The sequence below is a fragment of the Octodon degus genome, unplaced genomic scaffold, assembly GCF_000260255.1.
Source record: "Octodon degus isolate 3935 unplaced genomic scaffold, OctDeg1.0 scaffold00246, whole genome shotgun sequence".
Classification (NCBI taxonomy): domain Eukaryota; kingdom Metazoa; phylum Chordata; class Mammalia; order Rodentia; family Octodontidae; genus Octodon; species Octodon degus.
In genome coordinates this window covers 2130645-2154481 of record NW_004524822.1, presented here as the reverse complement: position 1 = coordinate 2154481, position 23837 = coordinate 2130645, and the positions used below count along the sequence as shown (strand labels likewise).

General features: G+C 41.3%; 1 protein-coding gene across 1 annotated transcript in view; it reads left to right on the top strand.

Annotated features, from left to right (window-relative positions):
• Syne1 (spectrin repeat containing nuclear envelope protein 1) overlaps positions 1-23837 on the top strand; it is a 564055-nt gene that overhangs the window by 526870 nt on the left and 13348 nt on the right. Inside the window, 11 exon segments of the mRNA XM_023706255.1 lie at positions 4518-4705; positions 5669-5819; positions 8780-8962; positions 9177-9314; positions 11347-11538; positions 12749-13082; positions 14933-15001; positions 16805-16947; positions 18722-18848; positions 19544-19755; positions 22117-22317. Coding sequence (XP_023562023.1) covers positions 4518-4705; positions 5669-5819; positions 8780-8962; positions 9177-9314; positions 11347-11538; positions 12749-13082; positions 14933-15001; positions 16805-16947; positions 18722-18848; positions 19544-19755; positions 22117-22317 — 1938 coding nt within the window.

Genomic DNA, 23837 nt, shown 5'->3' with positions numbered 1-23837 from the left:
GAGGATCACTACAAGTCCGATCTGTGTAGTGAGACCCTGTACTAAAAATACAAAAAAATAAATAAATAAAATAAACGAATCCTGGGCTCACCACTTCTCTGAATGAACTAAAGCAAACTAATCATTTTTTTACCTTCAAATTCCTAATTTATAGAACCTTAATAGTCTAAATGCATGCGACAATCAGTGCTTGCACAAATTAAGGAGAAAAGCCATGAGCACAGTGCCTAGCACAAAGCAAATGGGTGCTGCATTGCTTTATAATGATACTGTGTTTGCTCTAAGTTCCTTTCCAGAAAAACTTCAAAAACGTACTCTGTGAAAAGTTGTGCCGGGCCAGCCAAATAGCTCAGCAGATTAAAGAGTCTGCAAGCAGGTGCAGGGGCTGGGGGTTCGATCCCCAGGCCTGCCATGCCGGCCCTGTCCCCAGGGCACACTGAGTTGGCCATTGAGACTGGGCGTGGTAACACATGCCTGTAATCCCAGCTCTTGGGAAGCTGTAAAGAGGTGGATCGCTACTAATCTGATCTAGTAGTGAGACCCCAAACACCCTGTAGACCGTTCCCTAAAATAAAAAAAGACAAAAGGTTGTGCCACTTGGGATCTGTATTGGTCAGCTGCCCATCATTTGGGTAAACTCCCTGATACCCACACCTTAAAGAAAGGCTCACAGTCTCAGCAGTATTAGCTCCCGGTGAGCTGCCTCCAAGTCAAAAGCATCATGGCAGAAGGATGTGGTAGAGCAAACCCACTTACTGCGCAGAGGCCAGGGCACAAAGAGCAGAACAGTGCCAGAGAGGAAGGGGCCAGAGCCCACATGGAGACCTTGGCTCACGCCTCGATGCCCACCCAGACTCACCAGAAGACTGCTCTTCTCACCCCTTCGGAGCTCCCAAGTCAGTGAAATTGACAACTGAGCTTACCTGCCATGGAATCCTTGTTGTAAAAGACAGAACACTAGCTGCCTCCAAAAGGGAAAAATTCTAACAAATACATGAGTGGATGTATTAAATGGATAAGAAATGAATTTGCTTCTTCTTCCCTACCCAGAGCTTTTCTGTGTTTCTCTTCTCAGTGTATTTAATTTTTAAAGATTTAGTTGGGCAGGTAAGTTTAGGAAACATTTTGTCAACTTCTCTGTGTTATAATTAAAAAATAAATTAATAAGAGACATTATACAGTGATTCAAGGCTGTATTATTAATTGAGATTAAAGTTGAGACTAAAATCTTTATCCATGTTAAAGTACTCATATATCATTGGAAAACCTTTCAAGCCTTAGGATAGATGGATCTTAAGACAATTTAAGTGTTTGAGGAAATGGTACCAACATACTATGTGTTAAATTCATGGCTGATGTTCGGGTTCTTAACGCTTCTCTCAGATGTGTGTCCTTGTGCTTCTTCCTTGGATTTATTTTGTGATCTTGTCCATAGACTTTTCTTTTTCCTTATCTTTCATTTTTGTAACATTTTGTACTTTAAAATGAACAATTCCTTGTTAGACCCATGCTCATAAGCAAGACAAGTTTTATTAAACCTTTGAAAAGATTACTAAAATAGAAATAATTTAAGTCTTTATCTTCTAACATCTAGTTTATAAAATATCCAAAATTTGATCAAAGGTACTCTTACTATACCTGACAGTAATTCAGTCTTTTCACAGACTTGAAACATGGTGTTAAGGATAAAAATTAAAGGCAAAGCAATGCAGTACAATGTCAGAAGTTGTTGGCTTGAGCCTTTTACAGCTCAGCATTTAATATGGCTTTACTTTTTATATCTCATTTTTATACTTGTCTGTTGGACAGTTAAGACCAAGTTAAAGCAAGACCTATGTAATGAGAAATGTAACTTTTCTGTCTGACATGGTCAATCAAATCCTCTCAGGATTTACCTGAAACCTTATACTGCAGTTTGTAGATCTTTTGTCAGTGTCAGCCATGTGGATGAGTCACAGCCATTGCTTGACCAATTTGCTCTCTGTGAAATCCTGAGATAATGTTCTCTCTCCATGTGGCTCTCTTTAGGCACACTCTACATCATCAATCACTTTCCTCTGTGGCCTATAATCTCCTTGATCAGAAAATTTGGGACACCACTGAGTTATAGGATGTTACAGTACAGGTTCTCTTATGTCCTGAGTCCTCATTGACCTTGAATGGCTAGCTATGGCCAAAATGTTGGCTGTCCTTGTAGCCCTTCTTTTTCTCTAATTTTTGGTTGGCAAACTTAAGTTGTTAACCTTCCAGAAGAAAAGCTTAATGTTATTATTACCCTATAACATAGGCAGTTGAGCTTAACTTCACTATCTGTCTGAATATCAAACATCTACATGTAACATGGAACAGATATTTTCTATCAAGCATTGATATGTTAAATTTTAAATCCCTACAGAATTTGAAGAAAATTTTTTTTTCAAAAATAAAAATAAACAATTACATATTTTTACACAGAAATTTAGAGATTTAACCATATACAGTGTTGTAGCAGAACAGTCCTATGACTTTTTTTCTTATGTCTTATTTTCATTTATTGCCTTTTTTTAAACAAACATTTACTTGAGAGAGAGTATAGCAGTAATTGATATGACATTAGAAGCAGTACACTTTTAGAAGACCAGAATGACAGGGATTCTAAGCATGACCCTAGTATTACACATTGCTATCTCATGTGGATAATCCACTACTATTGTAGACTATAATTTTCAGTAGACTGAAAATTATTCAGCAAAATAATTCATGCACCTACAATGTATAAATGGCAGTGGAATACCCATCTCTGACAAAAGTAAACAAAAAAGGAGATATAAATGAAGGACCATTTTGTAGTGAATATATATAGATATAGATATATAGCTACTTTCTCTTAGTTCAATGAGAAGACAGTTTTGAACTAGTAGTGTTTAGACAATATATCATGTCTGCATCTTGTACTATGAATACTACAAAGAACAATATGCAATGTATCAATTATTGTCACTGGCCTACTAACCTGTTTTGAAACTGTCTCTTTGCTACTTTTTTCTCAATAAAATTAATAGAAAAAATCAATGCAGTACAAATTCTACCTATGTGCATAAATTGAGGAATTATTACACCAAGAGAAATAAGCTAGGCAAACTCAAGAATTGCACAGAAAAAAAAAAAAAAAAAAAAAGAAAAAGTGTTAAGGACACCGATGGATAGGACAAGCAAAAAACAAAACAAAACAAAAAAAAACAAACAACAACAAAACCCTAATAGTAGGGCTTTCTTTTAATAACAGAATGTTTACTTCAAGTAAATTCAGTTAGAATCTTATAATGTAAGCTTCTGTCACTGCAGCAAAATACAGATAATACAGCAAAATGCAGCTAATACCTTTATGCAAAGAGGAAGAGTTTGTTTTGACTCACAGCTTTAGCAGTTGTGGTTCGTGGTTATTTGATCCGTTGCTTGGGGCTTAAGGCAGCACGGTTTACAGGGCCTTTACCTCATGGTTCCTGGGACACGAGAAAGGGGAAAATGGGCAGGCCAGGGCCCTGATGACCCCAGTTTGTCAACTAGTTTCCTTCCTAGCAAAGGTTGCATCACTTCCCAATGGTGCTGCATTAAAAGGCTGTGACCAAGTCTTTTAAAAGATGAGTCTTCAGGAAACTTTCCAGGACCACTATAGAAAAGTTTAATGGAAGAAATAGTTACTATGAAGATTCCGTGCATATATGTTAGGAAAAATTCCATTTCTTTCTCTTTCAAGCTTTTTGTTTCTGTGCTACATCTACAAGTGTACTCTGAGGAAACTAATAGTTAGGAGATCCTGCCTGATATTGAACCAAATTCCCTTAAGCCATGGTGCTTTTTAGTGTTACTGGAATTCACTGTTTAGCAAAACTTGCAGATCTTTATAGATAAATGTTGAATCTTTATTAATTAATCAATTGGAATGGAAGTAATGTATCTGTAAAGGAGTTAGAGCAAGATTCTTTTTTTTTTTTTTTTTGTATTTTAGGGAAGGGTTTGCAAGGTGTTCAGGGTCTCACTACTAGATCGGACTCATAGTGATCCGCCTAGTTACAGCCTCTCAAGAGCTGGGATTATAGGCACATGCCCCACACCCAGTCTCAACTGACATCTCAGCATGTGCCAGGAGCAGGGCTGGTATGACAGGCGCAGGGATCAAACCCCTGGCCCCTGCCCTGTGCCTGCTTGTAGGTGCTTTAACCCGCTGAGCTATTTGGCTGGCCTCTCATTTTTTAATCATTAAAGAAAACAGTTTTACTCAGTGTAGTCTTTTATATTTGTTCAGTTTATAGTTTGGCACTGCATATGTAACTGAAATATTTCTAGATCCATTTTCTTGAAGTATATCTTTGAGCTTGCTGGATTTCATAAACAAGGCTCAAGAGACTTCATGCGTTGAAGAAAGTGAGACACATGTCAAGGTGTAGCCTACCTCCTTGTCAGTCAGTGATCGCTGCTGCAGTTTCTCCCACTTGTATACATGAACTTTCTGAAAGAAATGCACACTGTTTCCTCAGGAGCTTCAGAGAGACATTGAGAAGCACAGCACGGGAGTCGCCTCTGTGCTCAACCTGTGTGAAGTCCTGCTGCACGACTGCGACGCTTGTGCCACCGATGCCGAGTGTGACTCCATCCAGCAGGCAACGCGAAACCTGGACCGGCGGTGGAGAAACATCTGTGCAATGTCCATGGAAAGGAGACTCAAGTGAGCTGGAATGTTCTGTTAGGGAAAAGGAAAGACCGAAAGGGAAAAATAAATACCTAAGCATCCTTTGTTCAGTGTTTCCCTTGGGCCATAGTGTCCAAAAATAGCCTCAGCTTCCCAAACATGCCTTCATCTTCATGTAGTTAGAAAACTAAGTTTCCATATAATGGTAACATGCAAATGAAACAAGCTAAGTGATGTCTGACCAAACAGGTTAAATAAAAAATAGAAAAAATTAAAATATGTTCTTGGGGCCAGAGAGACGGCTCAGTAGAATAAGCACTTGCCTGGTGCCTGAGTTCAATCCCTGGTTCTGCCACAAAAGTAAAATAAAATAAAATATGCTCTAGCTAAATAGGTATAACACTGCAGAAGTCATGGTTCTTAAAGTGCAGCATTCCTTTATTAAAGTTTGAATAGTTATAAAAGGCATATTATTCATCTTTTAGCCTTTTCAAATTTAATGTGGCAAAAAGTCATGATGGATAATTCTAAAATCATAATGACCTGCATCAGAAAATCATTGGACTTTCTGGTGATTCTTGAGAGCTTGATATTTGCCTTGCTTTTACTGGTTGATTTTTGTCCAGGGAGCACTGGTGTTGGACAGCAGTTTTCTTTCAGTGAGACCTCTGCCTGGGTACTTCCATCAGTATAAGGCTTTGCTAGACTTCCTTACAGATATCCGAAGCAACCCATGTTATGTGCTTAGAATATTCAGTTTGACTAACTCCAAACTCAGAACTGCAGAGCATGTTTTTTTTTTGTTTTTGTTTTTAATCTGTTTTATTTTAGCTCCAACAGTTGTCTCTCTCTCTGGTCAACTTGGCTCAAGGCCCAGTTATTGTTTGGCACTGCAGTTGCTTATTTGGGCACTCTTAATCCCATCCCTGGCCTCCGACTGGCTCTGGAATACAAGCAGCCTTTAATAATGTGAGTCTGTTCTTTCCTTTCCTGCCACAGAATTGAAGAGACATGGCGACTGTGGCAGAAGTTTCTGGATGACTATTCTCGTTTTGAAGACTGGCTAAAGGTTTCAGAAAGGACAGCTGCTTTTCCCAGCTCTTCTGGGGTGCTCTATACAGTTGCCAAGGAAGAACTAAAGAAATTTGAGGTGATTTGTAATTTCAACTATTTACTGCTTGCTTTGCTATTAAAGTAGCGAGCTGGCGGCTGGGGTTCCAAGCCATGAACTAACTGTCCGTGTGTACGTTATTTGCTCAAATGGCTGGAGGATGACTGTACCCACTGCTACCGATTCCTCACGAGCAGGCCAAAAGGCATAAGGCAAAGCTTTATTTTAACTTCAGATTACCAAGAATTGCAAACACAGTAATAATAAAGAGAAACTCTGTTAGAAAACAAGAGTTATGGGTCTCCTCCAAAAGTTCTAGGCTTTATTATTCATTTCACAATTCTTCAAACTCAAACCTCTTTTCTAAGATTAAAATATGATTGCATTATTTATTGGTTTACTTATTTTGTTGTCTATTTCTTTCTTTGTTTTACTATTTTCTTTTTTTGGTACCAGGAATCAAATTCAGGGCCTAGCACTTGCTCGTCACTGAATCACTGAGCTACATCTCTGGCCCAATACGATGGTTTTAAAATTTTTCTTATTTTTTTTATATATTTATTACAGGGCCTCCAGGGCCTCACTATACAGATCTGACTTGTTTCCAGCCTCCCCAGAACTGGGATTACATGCGCACGCCACCATGCCCAGACTCAGTGGCTGGCTCAGCACACCCGAGGGTGGGGCTGGCACAGCATATGGTGCTAGGGATCAAACCCCAGTCCCTGCGCTTGCTTAACAGGTGCTTTAGTCCTCTGAGCTATCTGGCTGGCCCTAATATGATGGTTTTAAATACTATACAAATCTGTTCCCATTTAGTCTCTGATTTTTAAAATTTAAATGAACTGTATATGAAGAACTTTAATTATTCATAAGAATTGGCTCCAGAATTGAATAAAATATTTCTATTGTAATCGTTTATAATTACCCAACAAGGATCAGGACCCTTCTTGAGATACCCAGACTGTTCAGCTACACTGAGACAAATAGCAGTGGTCTAATTCTAGTCATAAAGGAAGGATTTATTCAATAATTGATTCTAGTACCTTCCCCATTTGTACAATCTTATGTCCACTTTAGCCCTGGCTACCAGAAAATTGACTTCTCAACTGCTTCTGATGTTCTGAATCCCTTGGCAAAGCCTCATGGAGATTTGAAATTTCTTTTCCCTTCAGCTCCCTCTGAGAAGACTATGGGTCCAGGTGTGCTCATCTCTACTGATAACAAATAGTTTGGGTGCATTCTGATCACTTTCTTGATCTGCCTGTCCCTTTGTGAATTTTGTCCCAGTCTCCTCAGGGTATTAGAAACAAAACAAAAGGAAACAAAACAAAGCAAAACGAGAGCCAAATTCGGTTGGACTGGTCAGAGTGTTTTACTCTTAACATTAGTTAGCTAGGCATTTTCTGAGACTTGTTTGGGGAAGTTTGAAGCTTGCTTTTGTGTTCTGATGCGGTTTAAAGTCTAAGAGTCACAGAAGGACAGCTCTGTGAAGATTCTAGAAGTAAACAACAGTAGATTCAGGTCACCCCAGTGCGGATCTATGAAAGTGGAAGTGCCGCTGTCCATGTTTTACGGCATTCAGCTTCATAAAGGTCAGAACCTTTTATAATTGGCTTATCCTACAAAGCAGATTATATGAGATCCTTTGTGATGCTATTTTGGACTCATCTTTTATAGCAGAATTTACGGATATGGTCAGCTTCTTTAATGATCATTTTTATCATCTGTCATTAACTATGTAGTTAGTTTTCTTAGAAGACAAATGTAATCACAGGATAAAAATTCTGTTTAAGGACACTGCTACCCATTCCAATTGCATGGAAATTTGGGAAAGAGCTGAATCTGCTTGGCTGCCTGCTCTGGAAGCCATGCCATCACCCCAGTGGCCTTCACCCCAGTGACCAAACATAGAGTCTTTCACGGGGAAAACAAAGCTCTATAGGACTGAAGATTGGATTTACTGTGATGAAAGCTCCTAAAACTACTCTCAAAGGAGAACCACCTAGGAGGCAAGAGTCTGATAGATGGCACGTAAACTGTACATAAAACCAAGGGAAACCAGATTTTGCTATTTAGATGAGTACGGGCAAATTAATTATAAAATTGTTCATGTAATTCCAGGGTTAAAAATCAGTCATAAATTGGGCAAAGCACCTCAGGAGATATACAGTTTTTCAGCCAACTTTATTATGCTAAGGCTGTTCCACTTTGCAAGGCAAAAGCAGAAAGAGTAATTTTATTGTGAAATCTCTAAACTTTGTGCAAAGTGGCCTCAAAAGTAAATACCACCATGGCGGAAGGCGGTGCACTAGCTCTAAGAGCTTTAGAAAAGCTGTGAATAATTCATGAGGATAAGGGAAAAGAAATGGGACATGTTCCTTCTCCAAAAAAAATTTTAATGGAAAGTTACCTGTGCTTCACTAAACTTCTTTTCTTAAGAGTTAACAACAGCTTCCTCTTAGAGAACTTTCTGAAGAAAGGTGATTTTAATTTTATTCCTACAAAAACATCATATTTGGGATGATTTCTGGGAAATTAGGAAAACTAAATATTTTATAAATGAGTTTTCTCATAGGTTATTTTTTTCACAATATTTTCACCAAAAATAATTGACACTTCAGACTCACATTTATACTTTTGTGATACTTTACTGAGGTAAAATTTGTTTTCAAGTGGTTATTTTAAAAGCTGTACATTATGACCATATATGTATACATCAACACATGGATGTACATATATACCTTTATTGAGACTTATTTGTACATTGATTTGCTATTACTCCTTGTGCTTTTCCTATTCATGATTGATCTACCACTTTCCTTAAGCTATTAGTTAAATCAATTTGCTTTTCTAAGCAAGGCATGCTGTCAACACACTGTCTTTTTCCTGGACCTGTGGAGATGTCACTTGCATTTTCACTTAATGTGAAAACCTGGAGCCACATCTAAGAGTCCTTCACTGATGCCCCATGCTGACTCACCCCTCTGTGTCCCTAGGCCTTCCAGAGACAAGTGCACGAGACTCTGACCCAGCTGGAGCTGATCAACAAACAGTACCGCCGGCTGGCCCGAGAGAACCGCACTGACTCCGCATGCAGCCTCAAACAAATGGTTCATGAAGGCAACCAGCGATGGGACAACCTGCAAAAGCGTGTCACCTCCATCTTGCGCAGGCTCAAGGTTTGGATTATGCTTCCTCATAACCTAGAGACCAGAGGACAGGAAGGGGCTGTGGGAGAGCACGTAATGGTGTGAGGTTGGGATGAGAGGAGAGATAGGCTGGGGTTGGGGGGCTTGAGGTGGCTGTGGAGAGAAGGACTGTGGCATGGGCTGTGTGGGCTCAGTATATTCTTATGGAGTTTTTAATTTTATTTCATCTTCCTCTTACACCCAGCACTTTATTAGTCAGAGAGAGGAATTTGAGACGGCACGGGACAGCATTCTGGTCTGGCTCACAGAGATGGATCTGCAGCTTACTAATATTGAACATTTTTCAGAGTGCGATGTTCACGCTAAAATAAAACAACTCAAGGTAATGGATTTTTTTTTTCATATCACCAATATAGAGAAGGAACATCAACATAAAGAAAGTCTAGGAGCCAGGGAGATGGTTCAGTGGAATAAGCACTTCCCTGGCAAGCACAGGGGCCTGGGTTGAATCCCCAGTTCCGCCAAAAAAAAAGAAAGTCTAAAATGTTTTTCTTTCCAAGAAAAGAAGATAAAAATCAGGAAATATAAGAGACATTAATAAAGAACCCTAGCTAGAGACAAACACCATAATGTATATACTTTTAAATAATAACGCATTTGCCAGGGTTTTAGGAATTTCTTTTATTACTGTTTCTCCTAATTTCTTCCTAAAACCTAGATCATTTGAATTTTAAGTTCTAGAACAAAACAACCTTTTTATGTTGATATTTTATTCTACATCTACATCTCCACAGTAGATGTAGATACCTATCTCAATAAATACCAAGTTAATTTTAACACCTTTTATGTTTTTCACCAAATAAATCACCATGGCTAGCTATAAATATGAATATACAGAAGGAAACCTTAAATAGGATGGTTTAATAAGTTGAAAACAGGGCCGGCCAGATAGCTCAGTGGATTAACGCATCTGCTTAGGCAGAGCATAGTGACCTGGGTTCAATCCCCAGCATGCTGTGCTGGCCCTGTCCCCAGGGCGCACTGAGACAGTGACTGAGATTGGGCATGGTGGTACCCACCTGCAGTCCCAGCTCTTGGGAGGCTGAAAACAGGAGAATCACTATGAGTCTGATCTACATAGTGAGACCCTATAGACCCTGTACTAAATACATTTAAAAAAATAGTTGAAAACATCTGCAAGGTGGCTTATGAAATTTTCTTGCCAGTACAGATGGGTGGAGTTCTTGGTTTGGATTCTGTTTTTTTAGTACTGGATGTTGAACCCAGAACATTACCCACACTCTACCACTAAATTACACTCCCTCTGTTCTAATAGATGGATTTTTTTTTTTTTTGAAGAGTATTCATTATTTTCGTAACCTCTTGGTTATCATAATAGAAGTAAGAAAGTTACTCTTAATTTATCTATTAATATGAGAGAAATCATTAAATGATAACCCTGTGATTCTACCCAATGATTTTTCTTCTTCTCTCCCTCTTCCCACGCACAACCCCTCCAAGCCAGTTCTTCAGTCAAAAATTTCTACCAAGTTATAATTGAATGTTTTTTCCTATGGAACTCTGGCAGGGTCTTGGATCTCATTACTACCCTTCATTTTTCCATGGCAGTCTTTTTCAACATTGGATAATTTTCAACTCTTCCAGAGTTTATGCTCGCATTGAATTACATTTAAAACTTGTCCCTCTTTCAAACTATATAGAATGATTCTCAGTGATCCCAGATTTCCTTGGTTTGACACAATTATCACTGTATGCTTTACTGCCTATGCCCCAAAACAATCATCTGAGATGAATCTGAGGCTTCACCATTTGAATGGTTTCCCCAAGTTGGGTTTGACATAGAATTTATACCACGATCAATCACCACATTTAGGTTATAACCCTGTCTTTATCAGGAATCACCAGTGCTACTAGCCTGATAACATGTTGAAATAATTTTTTATCAGCAGTAAATCTTATTACCTTAGACTCCTTTCTGTTAACAGAATTCTAATGTTTCTATTTTTGACTCCTGTTTTTGTTTTCAAGTATATATTTTGCCTTAGCAAGTAACAGCCCTTGTCCTTGTTTTAGGTAGACCAATATCCCCTACCTTGGTGGTGGCCAATGTGTGGCACATGTGCCCCCGCAGGCCCCCAGAGCCCTCTTTTTTGGCACACAGCCAAATATCAGATAACAGCTGTCTTTTTCTAACTACAACCTCAGCTTTTAGATTTAATTGCAGTGCTTGCACTTTGTGATAATTAAATGTGTTTTGAGTTGCAGTTTCAGCACTCATTCTCAAAAAGATTCACCATCACTGCCCTATATGGTTTTTCTAACATGAGACATGTAAATTACTAGAGTTTATAAGTATTTTATGTCAAGGAGAACAATGCAAATGTGTTCCCTAGGCCTTCCAGCAAGAAATCTCACTGAACCACAATAAGATCGAGCAGATTATCACCCAGGGGGAGCAGCTGATAGAGAAGAGTGAGCCTCTGGATGCAGCCATCATCGAGGAGGAGCTGGATGAACTCCGCCGCTACTGCCAGGAGGTCTTCGGGCGCGTGGAAAGATATCATAAGAAACTGATCCGCCTGCCTGTGTGTAACATTACGACTTCTTAGCATCATGAAATCTAGAGAGAACTAGTTATAGGGAAGTAGCTATCAGAGCAACACGGGGTAACATGAGTCCAGACCCCGGAGCCAGACACCTGTGTCCAAGCCTAGCTTTGACACACATTGGCTGTGGCATACTGGGAAATGTCTCACCTTTCTAACTCACTTTTCTCAACTATAAACAACCTTAATCACAGTAGTAACTGTCTCATGGATAGGACTGGATGGCCTGCTTATCTTGGTTTATCAGTATGTGTTTATGACACATGATAAGTACATTCCATTTGGGGACGTGTACCTAGACCTATCTCAGCAGCCCTTCCTAATGTCCCCTCTACTCCCCTTTCTCCTTTCTGGCTCATCTCTGGGTCCCCTATCCATCTCCACAAAGCTTGGCTGCCTGTTTCCTATAACCTTTTATTTTGCTCTTTCTTTATATTTTGAGTTTCTCACAGAAGAGAAACCATGGGATATTTAACCTCAAGGCCATAATACTGAGTGAAATAAATCAGACACAAAAGGTTAAATATCAGAAAGATTGGGTCATCAGATGAATTAGGATACATAAAAACTTGCGAAGAGTACTTGTCATATATATCTTCTGTGGAAGATACAGAAGCTTCTAGAAGAAATAGGGAAATGGAGTGAGAGATATAAGCAGTTACTCATCTGATGAGGTAATATTAGTTGAATTCCTTTTTCCATTTTGCTACCATAATTGCATCTCATCTGTATATACATTATTAGACTATTTGGAATCTTCTATGATTAAATGTATTTTATATTCCATGTTTTAAAGGAGACAGGCTAGTATTTTTCTAGTAATTTCTTTTTGTTCCTCATATATGCCCCTGTATGCATGTTGTGTTGCAGGCATAGTATTAGGTTGCCTTTACATGTTTATTTAATTCTATCAATTTTTTGAAGGAGATCTTAATAGTATTCCCATTTTAATAGTGATAAAATCAAGACTTATGTAGATTAATTTATAGGACATTTCTAAAGTGATCAGAGCTTCTGATGTATTTGTTGGTAAGAAATCTAAATTTATTGCCATGTTGTAGACAGGTGGTAGATGACCTTGTTGATGGTAGATCAGCTCAAGTGATCTGCTGAGGTAGCACCTGAGGTAGCTCCCTACTGAGGGAGCCTGAGCCCTGCAGTAACGGAGTTGGCCTGACTTCCCTTCTAGCTACCGGATGATGAGCACGACCTCTCTGACCGGGAGCTGGAGCTTGATGACTCTGCGGCCCTCTCAGACCTGCACTGGCAGGACCCATCAGTGGACGGTGTGCTCTCCCCCCAGCCTTCCTCCAACCCCTCCCTCTCACTCCCCCAGCCCCTGCGCAGTGAGCGGTCAGGACGGGACACCCCGGCAAGTGTGGACTCCATCCCTCTGGAGTGGGATCATGACTATGACCTCAGTCGTGACCTGGAGTCCGCAGTGTCCAGAACTTTGCAGTCAGAGGATGAAGAGGGCCAGGAAGAGAAGGATTTCTACCTCAGGGGAGCTGTTGGCTTATCAGGTAGGGAAGAGTCTTTCCTGTATACTAGCTTACAGGAAAACAATCAGGAGTTGCTACCATGCTTGAAACATGTTAGCTAAGCAGATTCACCTTCTGTGACATGCTTGATGCAAACATAACAATGAACAAATGGTGACATGGAAACATAATCATGGGGCAGCTCACCAGGACTGGGAGGAGGCTGCAGGGGAGAAACTTCTGAGCTAAGATGAGAGGCATGAGTAGTGGCTGCTCAGGTGGGTGAGGCAGTGTTCAGGAGAAGAGAAGAGAGTTCCATCCATCTCTGTGATTGGCCTCAGTGCTTTCGGTCAGCTGAATTTTGGCCAGAATGACAAGATCATAGGTTGGGTGGCATGGAGTGGACAAGGAAAGATTAGAGAGTCAAGGGAGGATGGTCACAACGTGGCCTGTTCACTCCAAAGGGAATTTGGCTCTTGTTCTAAAGGGAACCACAACATGGTCTAAGGAGGGAAGTGATGTGATTAGGTGCACAGTTTGATATAGTCTCAGTATAGACACTGCAGAAGAGCATACAGTGCAGAAGAGAGTGCAGATAGAAATGGTTTATAATCCAGGACAGAAAAATAGGATGGTGGCCTAGACTCAAGCAGCAGCACCAGACCAAGAGAACAAAGAAATGGCAAGAAATCATGAGAAGAAGACGCCTCTAGAATGAATGACTTAATTGAGGTTGAGACACATCTTGGTTCAATGTTCCTAGGCCCTGGCAGCCACAAGAGGGAGGTGAGACAGCAAGCTACAGGCCATGCTGAGTGCTTCTGAGATTCTTACAGAATTTTCAAGCACACTATCCAGGAGTAGATATGTGGTTCTGAAGTCAGGACCTAGAAATAGATTAGGTAGTTGTCCGTATGTGAATGGTAATTGTCCCTGACTGAAAGGAGGGAGTCACATGGGAAAAGTGTCTAAGGGGAACAAGGAGGACAGAGCTCCAAGCAGCAAATATTCTAAAGGGTTGGACAAGGAAAGGGGGTCACTATGTAGAAGGCAAGCAAGCATGGAATGAATGATTGGAGGCTGGTGCTTGGCCCGTGTAAATGCACCGCATACTTTCCCTGAAAGGCCATCTGCAGCTCATTCTGTTTATTTCTGATAGTTCAAATCTGGGTGCTCAAGCGTATGACATTATTGTAAAACTAAAATGACTTCTTGTGTTTCTGTTTTATTGACCTAAGAGTTAGGCATGTGGCATCATAGCAAGTGCTGCCTGGTATGTAAGCGCCAGCCACATGTGGCAGTTAAGCATTAAACTGACTGCAAGTTGTGGTGGGCTGGCTCAAAGAGGAAGAATAAGACATGTGCCCTGATTTCAAGGGGTGTGAAATATTAATATTAATGTTGATACCTTGTTAAATTTGGATATATTGGTTTACTAAAATTTAGCATTAAGATTGATTTCATCTGCTTATCCCTCTTCCAATATGGCTAGTAAATGTTTAAAATCACATGTGTTGTTCATAGAAGTACAGGGGCAGTGCTACCCTAGAATCTAGGATGAAGTCCCTTTTCTATGACTCACTAGCTCTTCAAGCTTGGATAAGTGACTTCATTTCCCTGGATGTCAGTTTCTTTATCTATAAAATGGGACTAAAGTATACTGCCTGTGAGGCTGAATGAGGGCTCACAACACTCTCGGTGGATATGAATTCATAGAAGGAGCCAGTTCCAGAATGCTCTGGTGAGCATGCACACACTCTTCTGTGTGTCATGAGCTAGCTGTCTAAAATCACTAACCTCATTTTTCTCCCTAGGAAAGTTATTTTTCCTGCCACAAGAGAATCAAGGTTTCCAGCATTTAGCTGTCAACTTAGACTGTGTTCTTTTTGCAGACATAGTGATCCCTGAAAGCGCTGAGGCCTATGTAAAACTCACAGAAAATGCCATCAGAAATACCTCTGGTAGGCATGGAAAGCCAGCGAGCTCAGCCCTCCCTGTAACAAGCCTCTTCTCTCAGCACAGCTGTTGTATCGCTCACAGCTTCGGGGCTCACGCATGCTAAGGCATAAACCTTCCTCTCTTCCTGCTGTACTAGATAAAAAAGCAGCTGGTTGGTCCACATCCAGAATAAGACTTAAATCATCAAACAAAATGAAGTAACTCCACTTGTCAAGTGGTGATCAGCCTTCTTAAGTACAGAACTGTGGCTCCTGCTAACAGCAGACAGGAAAGGCCAGTGTGCTCTGGCCGTGGGAGGGTCAGTGCCCTGTGATAGCCACCAGCCTGAGGCTGGGTGACCTGCAGATACTCTACACAACATCTGCCTCATCTCAGAGGTCATAAGTAAGACAAAGGGGAAGACTAGATCTAAAACATAGCATATATCTTTTTTGTTGAAGCACTAGGAATTAAATCCAGGGCCTTCATAATGAACTACAGCCTGAGCCCTTTTTATATTTTTGCTTTGAAACAGGGTCTTGCTAAATTGCATTGGGGAGTGGACTTAAACTTAAGCTCCCCCTGACCCAGCCTCCCAGGTGTGAGCTGCCGTGCCTACCTAAACTGTATCCCTTTAGTTTTAAAAGTCTTATATCAGAAAATGACTGGAAATGGAAACTATGTTCTGCTTTATCTGGACCTTTGATTTCCTGTTAAGGACGGAACTATTCCTAAAACAGGAAGAATTGAAGACAGAGGGAACCAGTTTTGCTTAGTGTTGCAGGAAGCAAACTATAGTTCAGGGGCAGTGGGTTGGGCACAGTGAGGAGCAAGGCGGTCTGGTGCGGACTTGTGGAGTTACTCGATCATGTTTCTGTTTTTGAAGACAAGCAAAAGACCCACAGTGAGGTAGCATTACTGGCCGCTGATTTTCCAAGCACGTTCTAGTAGGAGCTGCCTTATGGGTGTATTTAGAAGGGCTTTTTTCTAAAGTAAATAAATACATTTAATAAAGCTTACTTACTAATATTTGTTTTGCTTTCACACAGGGCTAACTCCATTCTAGTGATCATTGATCTTGTTCAGTTCTAAGACTATAATACACAAATGTGTGTGCGCACACGTGTGTGCATGTGCACACACACATTGTAATTGTGCAGCCCAAAGAGTAGAATGAGCTAAGATCTAGGCAATGAGAAAGAGCCTACCTGGGTAGAGTGCTGAGATCTTAGCTTTCTACTAGTTTTTTTTTCTTCAGATTAGATAAAAGCATATCTCTCCTAGTTTGATCTCTCCAGGCACATATATTCTAAGCTAATCTTTATGTGTTAATTCAAATTCATGTCTTTAGTGAAAGACAAAGTAATCAGATCTTCAATAGCACTTTGGCTCCAAACTTACCCAAGGATAAATTAGAGTTGTATCTTCCACTGCTTGTCATATGACCGCAGAAGGAGCCTAAGAATCCCCTACCTCCTAGTCCTGGGAGAGCAGCGTATACCAGTTCAGATTTTTTCAAAAGCCTGCCATTATCTACAGCATTCAGATGACTAAGGAGGGAGCAGCTCTTCCAGGCTGCTCAGAACCAACTGCAGAGCCCTTTCCAATGCCCACTCTGCTGGGACTCCTAAGACGCATACTCACTGGCACCACCACCTCCAGGTCTAACCCTCTAGCACAATAGTACTAAACTCGCTTTTCTATTTCCCACATACTGGCCCTTTCCATGCTGCCATACTGAAACAATTTCTGAAACTTCTTGAATGTCAAGCTTGAAATACCTCAAACAGTATGGGTAGTAAAGATTCTTGTGGTTGGCACTGCAGGGCATCGCACCGCCTTGGAGTCACAGATCCAGCAACTGGACAAAGCCCTGGATGACAGCCATTTCCAGATGCAGCAAACTGAAAATGTCCTGCGCAGTAGAACTCCCACCGGGCCAGAGCTGGACTCCAGTTACAAAGGCTATGTGAGTGTCCCGAGCAGCCTCTTCCTGACCCATATCTGGATCACAGTTCTGTGAGAAAACATGGTGCATCTGCAGCATGAGGGATTTATGATGCCCCCAACAACAGTGCCCTTGAACTTGTGGGTGTAGATACACAAAACAAAGCCCTGTTGTTTAAAGTTACCATTTGAATAGAACTGCTCTGTTTCCAGGCTCTGTAGCCCATTGTAGTGATCAGCCTGTGCTTCTATGCCGAGCACTCAGGGAGATCCATTTATTTGAGAGCAACCTAACACTTTGGCTCCCAAAGGTCATTAGGCATTCCTCCAAATCCAACTCATAATTTTTGGCCAAGGTTCTCCTTGAAGCAGCAGATTTTAGCTAATAGGTTACTAAACATGGCCTTTGTAAAAGTTCTTTTCCTGGGTTTTCAATTCATTTATTGACCTTGGAAATATTCTAGAATCCTCCTGGGTTTTGTTTTGGTTTAGTTTTTTGTTGTTGTTGTTTTGTTTTGTTTATGCTACTGATGATAGAACCAGAGTCTTGCACATGCTAGGCAAGTGCTGTGACACTGACAGCCTGCCCTGCCCTGTGCCCCTTGCTGTGCTCATTCTGAAGTAAACCAATGTCAATCTGAAGGGAACAAGAGGGGTGGGGGACAGCAAAGAATGGTGTACATTACTAATTCCTATTTGAGCAGTATTAGCTGTGTGTGTGATAAAGTCTATCATAACTTTATTTGTCCTAGTCTAATTATTAACTTGGTAATTTTTTATTCAGAGAAGTACCTGTATCTGTTTCCTACATATAGTTAAGCAAGGGAATTTTAAAATAAATCTCTTCCCTGTCCAATATTTTCTGTTATATCCAAATGAATTCTTAGTAGAAAGAAAGAAACATTAATTTACCATGGTCTAATCACAATTTAAATGTACTGACTTTTTTGGTCAGGAAAGAGAGCTGTTCTAGCAGTATATGTAAACATTAATATTGTTGTGATTACCTGTAGAGGTTATAGTAAAACCGCTTTTTAAAATTCTGCTATAATTTTCATGTAATTTGATGATGACCCTGCTTGAACCATTGAGATTATGCTTAGCCTCAGTCAAAAGTCATCATAGTAACTCAGTACCACTGGGATCCACTGAAGAGTTCGAGAGGTAATGGAATGCATAGTCTATACAGCTGAAATGCCTTAAAATGACTTATTCTTTTATTTTTGAATTCCACAAATATTAGAAATGGATTTGCAAGTTTTTCCCCTGACTGTATGTAGAATTTAGTTTCTTGATACCTATTATCCATGGCCTAAATTTCCTCCTAAAGCAACTGGCCTTAGCATTGCTTCTTGCTTTTAAGTATTTCAATTATTCAATGCAGAAATGTTCCCAGGAGATTTGTGGTAATATTAATGTTTCCACATTTCAATTTAAGGAAGAGAAAGAGGGAGAAACTTGCCAAAAGCTGATATTGCCTTGCAGCTGAAGGCTCTGAGCTATCTATCCCAGAATGGTTCAATCTGTTTGGATTTGTGAATTTACAGGCAATCCTGAGGGCGTCCCACGCCAACCCTCTGTGGACCTACAACTTTAAGGCTTTGTTTCTTGTGTCTATGAGAGTACATCACCCATTGACACAGCACAGCTCTGGGCTTGGCTTATTTTGAGTAGAGTGGCACAGAGGAGTGCTCCCCAGCCAGCACTCTGCTGAGCAGCTACCACACTGTCCCCCCCAGAAGCTCTTGCCCTTGTGGGAATTTTGGTGATGAGGGCTGTGTTTCATATCTAAACAGATGAAACTGCTGGGCGAGTGTAGCGGCAGCATAGATTCAGTGCGGAAACTGGAGCACAAGCTGAAGGAGGAAGAGGACAGCTTTCCTGGCTTTGTGAACTTGAACAGTACCGAGACCCAGATGGCTGGTGAGTGCCCCACACGCAGCTCAAGAGAGCCAAGTGTAAGATCCTGACGTGCTTTGCCACATCCAACATCCACTGCGCTGCTTCTCCTCCTGCTAGGGGGTTCCATCCTGCGACCCTCTTGCCACCATCTAAGGATCTCCCAAGACAGGGCAGGGAGGAGGAGCACATCACAGTGGCTTTTCCTGTGTTGCATTTATTTTGATCCTCTGGCCCTAGTGAGTTGAGTCAGCTTTTCATCTGTGTCCATTCAACATCCCTTTGTAGAAAAGAACTGAGAAGAGAATCGTTTCCTCAGGCACATGACTGCTTATTACTTTGTGAAGTTCCTCACAACTATTTTTAAACTCAATTCTCAAGAGAAAAACACAGCGTCTGCACTCATTTAACTGTCATTTACACACAACAGAAATAATGTCCAGTGGGTTACTGTCCATTCTGTATCTTTCCCCCCCATTCTTTGGGGCTGAGCCCAAAGCCTTTGTACTGAGCTATATCCCTAACCTCTTTTGTTTTCGTTTTTATTTTTTAATTCATTTTTATTTTGAGACAAGGTCTCACTTAAGCTGCCCAGGTAAGATTCAAACTTGCTCTGCTCCTGCCTCAGCCTCCCTCAGTGCTGGGATTCTGGGTGCTCACCACCACCCCAGGCTCTGTCACTCTTTTAACTCCTTACTCTCCCATGCCTGTCCCTCTAGGTGTGATTGACCGATGGGAGCTCCTGCAGGCCCAGGCCCTGAGCAAGGAGTTGAGGATGAAGCAGAACCTCCAGAAATGGCAGCAGTTCAACTCAGACCTGAAAAACATCTGGGCCTGGCTAGGGGAGACAGAGGAGGAACTGGAACAACTGCAACACCTAGAACTCAGCACCGACATCCAGACCATTGAGCTTCAGATCAAAAAGCTCAAGGTAGATGCCCAAGGCCTTTTCCCACCACACACATTCATTCAGAGAATTCCAACTTGAGGTGTTTTCCCCTCACACAGCAGCAGGGAAGGTGTCCAATAAAACTGAACAAAAATGCACCTCTTCCACCTCCATCCAAAATCCAAGCATGTCCCCATGTGGGTTAGAAGGAAAGAAAGTAGACTGTGTTGTAGAGCTCTCCACCATGTAAAGAATCACTCATAGTTGAGCAAGTTGGTGTTTTACGAAATGGTCAGTTTCTTTCATGAAAAGGCCAGACACCTCTGTGAGTCAGTCAGCCTCTTTGTAAGGTAAATATAAGTGTGAGCAGAGTGTTGCACATCTTTGTTAAAACTAGGAAGAAATCCTTTGAAATACTGTATCTGTGTGAATTCATAGGAAACCTGGTGGTATCATGATTTTCTCATATCAGCACAAGTTCCAAAGTTGATCATAGCACTGACAGAAGTAGTTTTACTGTAATAGATCAAGTAAAACAGGACCACTGGCTATTCATGAAGCACACTTGCCCTTCACCTTTGATCTTGGCCTGGCTGGATATAGTATAGCTTCCCTTCACTCCAGCCCTGGATCTTAATCCCCACCAGCTATTGGATTGCACTCCTAAATGGAAACTGGTAAGTACCCATGGACTCAGAGCTCAGTTTCTATTGATTGTGCTATAGCTCCTGGGTTTTGTTTGAAGAACATCAAAATGTGCTCAACGTGCCCCTCCTCAGGGTGTAGCTACCCCATCTGGACTCAGAACTACATGTGCTGCTCCTGTGTTTCTGAGACTTTAGTACATGCTATTTATTTTGAGATGATGTTTTTGTGGCTTGCCTTTGGAGGATTGTTTTGCTTTAACTTCTCAGAGAGAGAAATCAGGCTTTCCCACGGATATTTCCACAGTCATATCCTTTAGAAAAGTCTCTCTACCAGCCCCATGAATTGTTGGACAAAGAACTGGAAGGGAGCTACAGTTTACAGAATTTACATAATAAAATGAAGTTTTCTGAAAAGCCCCTCGACTAGCTAGACAGCCTTGCTTTATAAACAAATTTCCTGAAAAGGTGCTGATGTAAGTACATGGCACAATCTGAGGGCTCAGCAGGATGAGGACAGCGACGGAAGACCTCGGAGGGCAGCCTGCGTGGTAGGGAAGAGCCGCCCTCCTCCGCCCCGCTCTTGGCGCTTCCTGTCTGGGATCTCTGAGAACGAGCATGTGCAATGTCCAAGTCCTTTCTTCAGTGTTTCTTGACCTCCCACTGCATCTGTGGTTGAATCTGTAGCGCAGCAGTCTGAGAACTCATTGATTGGTGAACAATGAATTCAAGTTGGGAACATAAGAAAAGTAGGAAGAAATTATAAGAAAATACAGCTTAGGTAAATGTGGTTTCCACAACTGCTTACTCTGCTTTGATCCATGGATATTTAAATATTACCGCCCATCAAGGAATACATGAGTATGTGCTTGCATTTTTAAGAATAAGTCATGGACATCTTGGAAATGCACAAAACCAAAAATCAGTCTCCCACCTTGCTTGTGACTCCACTACGCCGAATACCTCATGAAATGCTCAGCTCATTCTCTTCCCCACACGAGAGTGTGGCCTGTGACTAGCCAGCGCCCTTGGCCTGTAGGTCTCTGTGCCACAGATTAAGAGCACTGGAGCTCCGGGCCTGAAATCTCCCATCTTAAATTCACCACTTCTTACTCAGGCACATGGCCTGACATACCACTGGTCTATGAATGAGCGTGATTACAGGAGAAGAAGAAAAGCAGGTATTCCATTGCTCAAAACTGTTGGAACCAGATTTGTATTGCATTGTGATTGAACAATCGTGCAAGGGGCTGAGGTAAACAGGGGCGCCGTACTTCTCATCCTGCTTCCTGCTTTATTTATTTTTACCATATTCATTCTTCCCTTCCTAGATTTTTAATTCCTTTCCCTCAAAGTCAGGCCAACTGTCCTGAAATATTTAATAGTTTTCATGTGTTCTTGAAAAATGTGGATTTATTTATGCACCTGTAGTAATGCAGTTGTGTTCCACATCATTGCATTTGAACTTTTTGATCCCACGCTGTATTTTCCAAAGATGCATCCCTGCTGTCAATGTCACCAAACCAATTTCTTCTTCTCACAGCATTGGTGTCAGGGGGTATACCTTCAATCTCTTGCCTGGTCACCCTGTATCAGGGTCAGAGGGGTACACCCACAATCTTGCGTGGCCACCCTACTAAGGCAAGTTTGAAGTAGGATTTTTCAGTTGAATGGAACACTCTCAAGGATCTTAAACTATTTTCTAAACAAATATTTTCTCATTAACATATTTGGTAAAGTGTTCCCCTTTCCCTTTTAGGAGCTCCAGAGAGCAGTGGACCACCGCAAAGCCATCATCCTCTCCATCAACCTCTGCAGCCCTGAGTTCACTCAGGCTGATAGTAAGGAGAGCCGGGACCTGCAGGATCGCTTATCCCAGATGAATGGGCGCTGGGATCGGGTGTGCTCTTTGCTGGAGGACTGGCGGGGTCTGCTACAGGATGCTCTCATGCAGTGCCAGGTCAGAGAGGCTTTGAACAGGTGGTTCCTTAGAGCCAAACGCTACCACTGTTGAAGGATACAGTTGCTTTCCCCAAAGAATATTTGAGTGAGATTCACAATGATCTCATTGTCCAGTTAAAAAAAAAAAAAAACACTCCCCACACTTGTCTCATCTCTGCTCTTCCTTCTTTGACTCATTCATTCATTCACTCTTTCTTTCAACATGCATTTATAGAGCAAATAGATATTTCTTGAACATCAAAGTAAGCACTACACATTTTTATCTATCCGTTCCTTCCACAATTACTTGCTGTTTCCACCATGCGCCAAATAGACAAAACAAAACTGAAATAGTCAAGATACCTACAGACAGGTCACCACTAGTAGTTGAGAACGCTACCTTGACAGATTGGCCAGGAAAGCTCCATGCATCTCTGAGCTGCCACGGAAGGACGTCGCCACAAGAGAGCTACAAAGAATGGGGTGTGTCAGAAACAGAAAACAAGGCAGCACCTTTAGGACAGAAAAGAAGCCAGTCAGATCAGGGTGTAGTCAGTGAGGCAGGAGGTGACGAGGCCTGGGAAGCATCTGGAGCCAGATCACACAGAGCCAGGAGTCTGAGACATTTTCTATCCTCAGTGGGATAATGAATGATTTAAAAGTGGGTACTTATGCAGCTATTTCCCACTGTATCCACTCCGACCACAATGCCTTGCCCACGGCAACCTTCAGCAACTACAAAGTGTGATTAAAAATGTGATGCATAATATTTGAGCATATTATAGTAAAGGCATACTTCCATCACTCCCTCTCCTACTCCTTACTTCCGACACATCCCATCATCCTTGGCAGTTTCTGATGTACTTCTGGGAAGTTCCTCTGTGTGAGTGTAGACAGCTGTGCTGCCATGCCCACCTCTGTCCTGAATCGATTCTGACTACTTGCAGTGATTTCTGTCAAAGAAAAACATCACAGTGTGTTTTCATTCACCTTATTTACTGAACCTGGTGCCATGAGACTTCTGGCTTTTCCCTAAAGTCAAGATGATTATGAAAGGTAAATGCTTTGAATTGATTCAGAACATCACTGCAGTCAGGACAACACGACTAAAGACACTCACCAAAGAGGACTTCCAGAAATGTGGCAGACAGTGGCAAGGACAATGGGAATAAGTACATGTGAAGTACAAGAGAATATTTTGAGGGAGATTAGTGACAATGTATCTTTTCCCATATTTTTTTTATTTACACATTTACCATGTTTGATCACCTGTCATCCGTGTTAAATGAATGAACAAGTGTGTGAATGAAGAGATGGAAGGCTGGACTCAGGCCTTAGAGGATGGGAAAATTTGGACACATAGAGAAAAGACAAAAGCAGAGTGAATTCCTTCCAGACACTCAGTGCTACCTGTCTGTTTTGAAAATTGAGCATTTTGATGCCAACTTTATGTCTACATTTCTCCCCCCAAATAATCAATAAGATGTCTGGAGTAAGAAGATAAGCTCTTGGTCAGATACCAATAGCAGCACTAGAAAC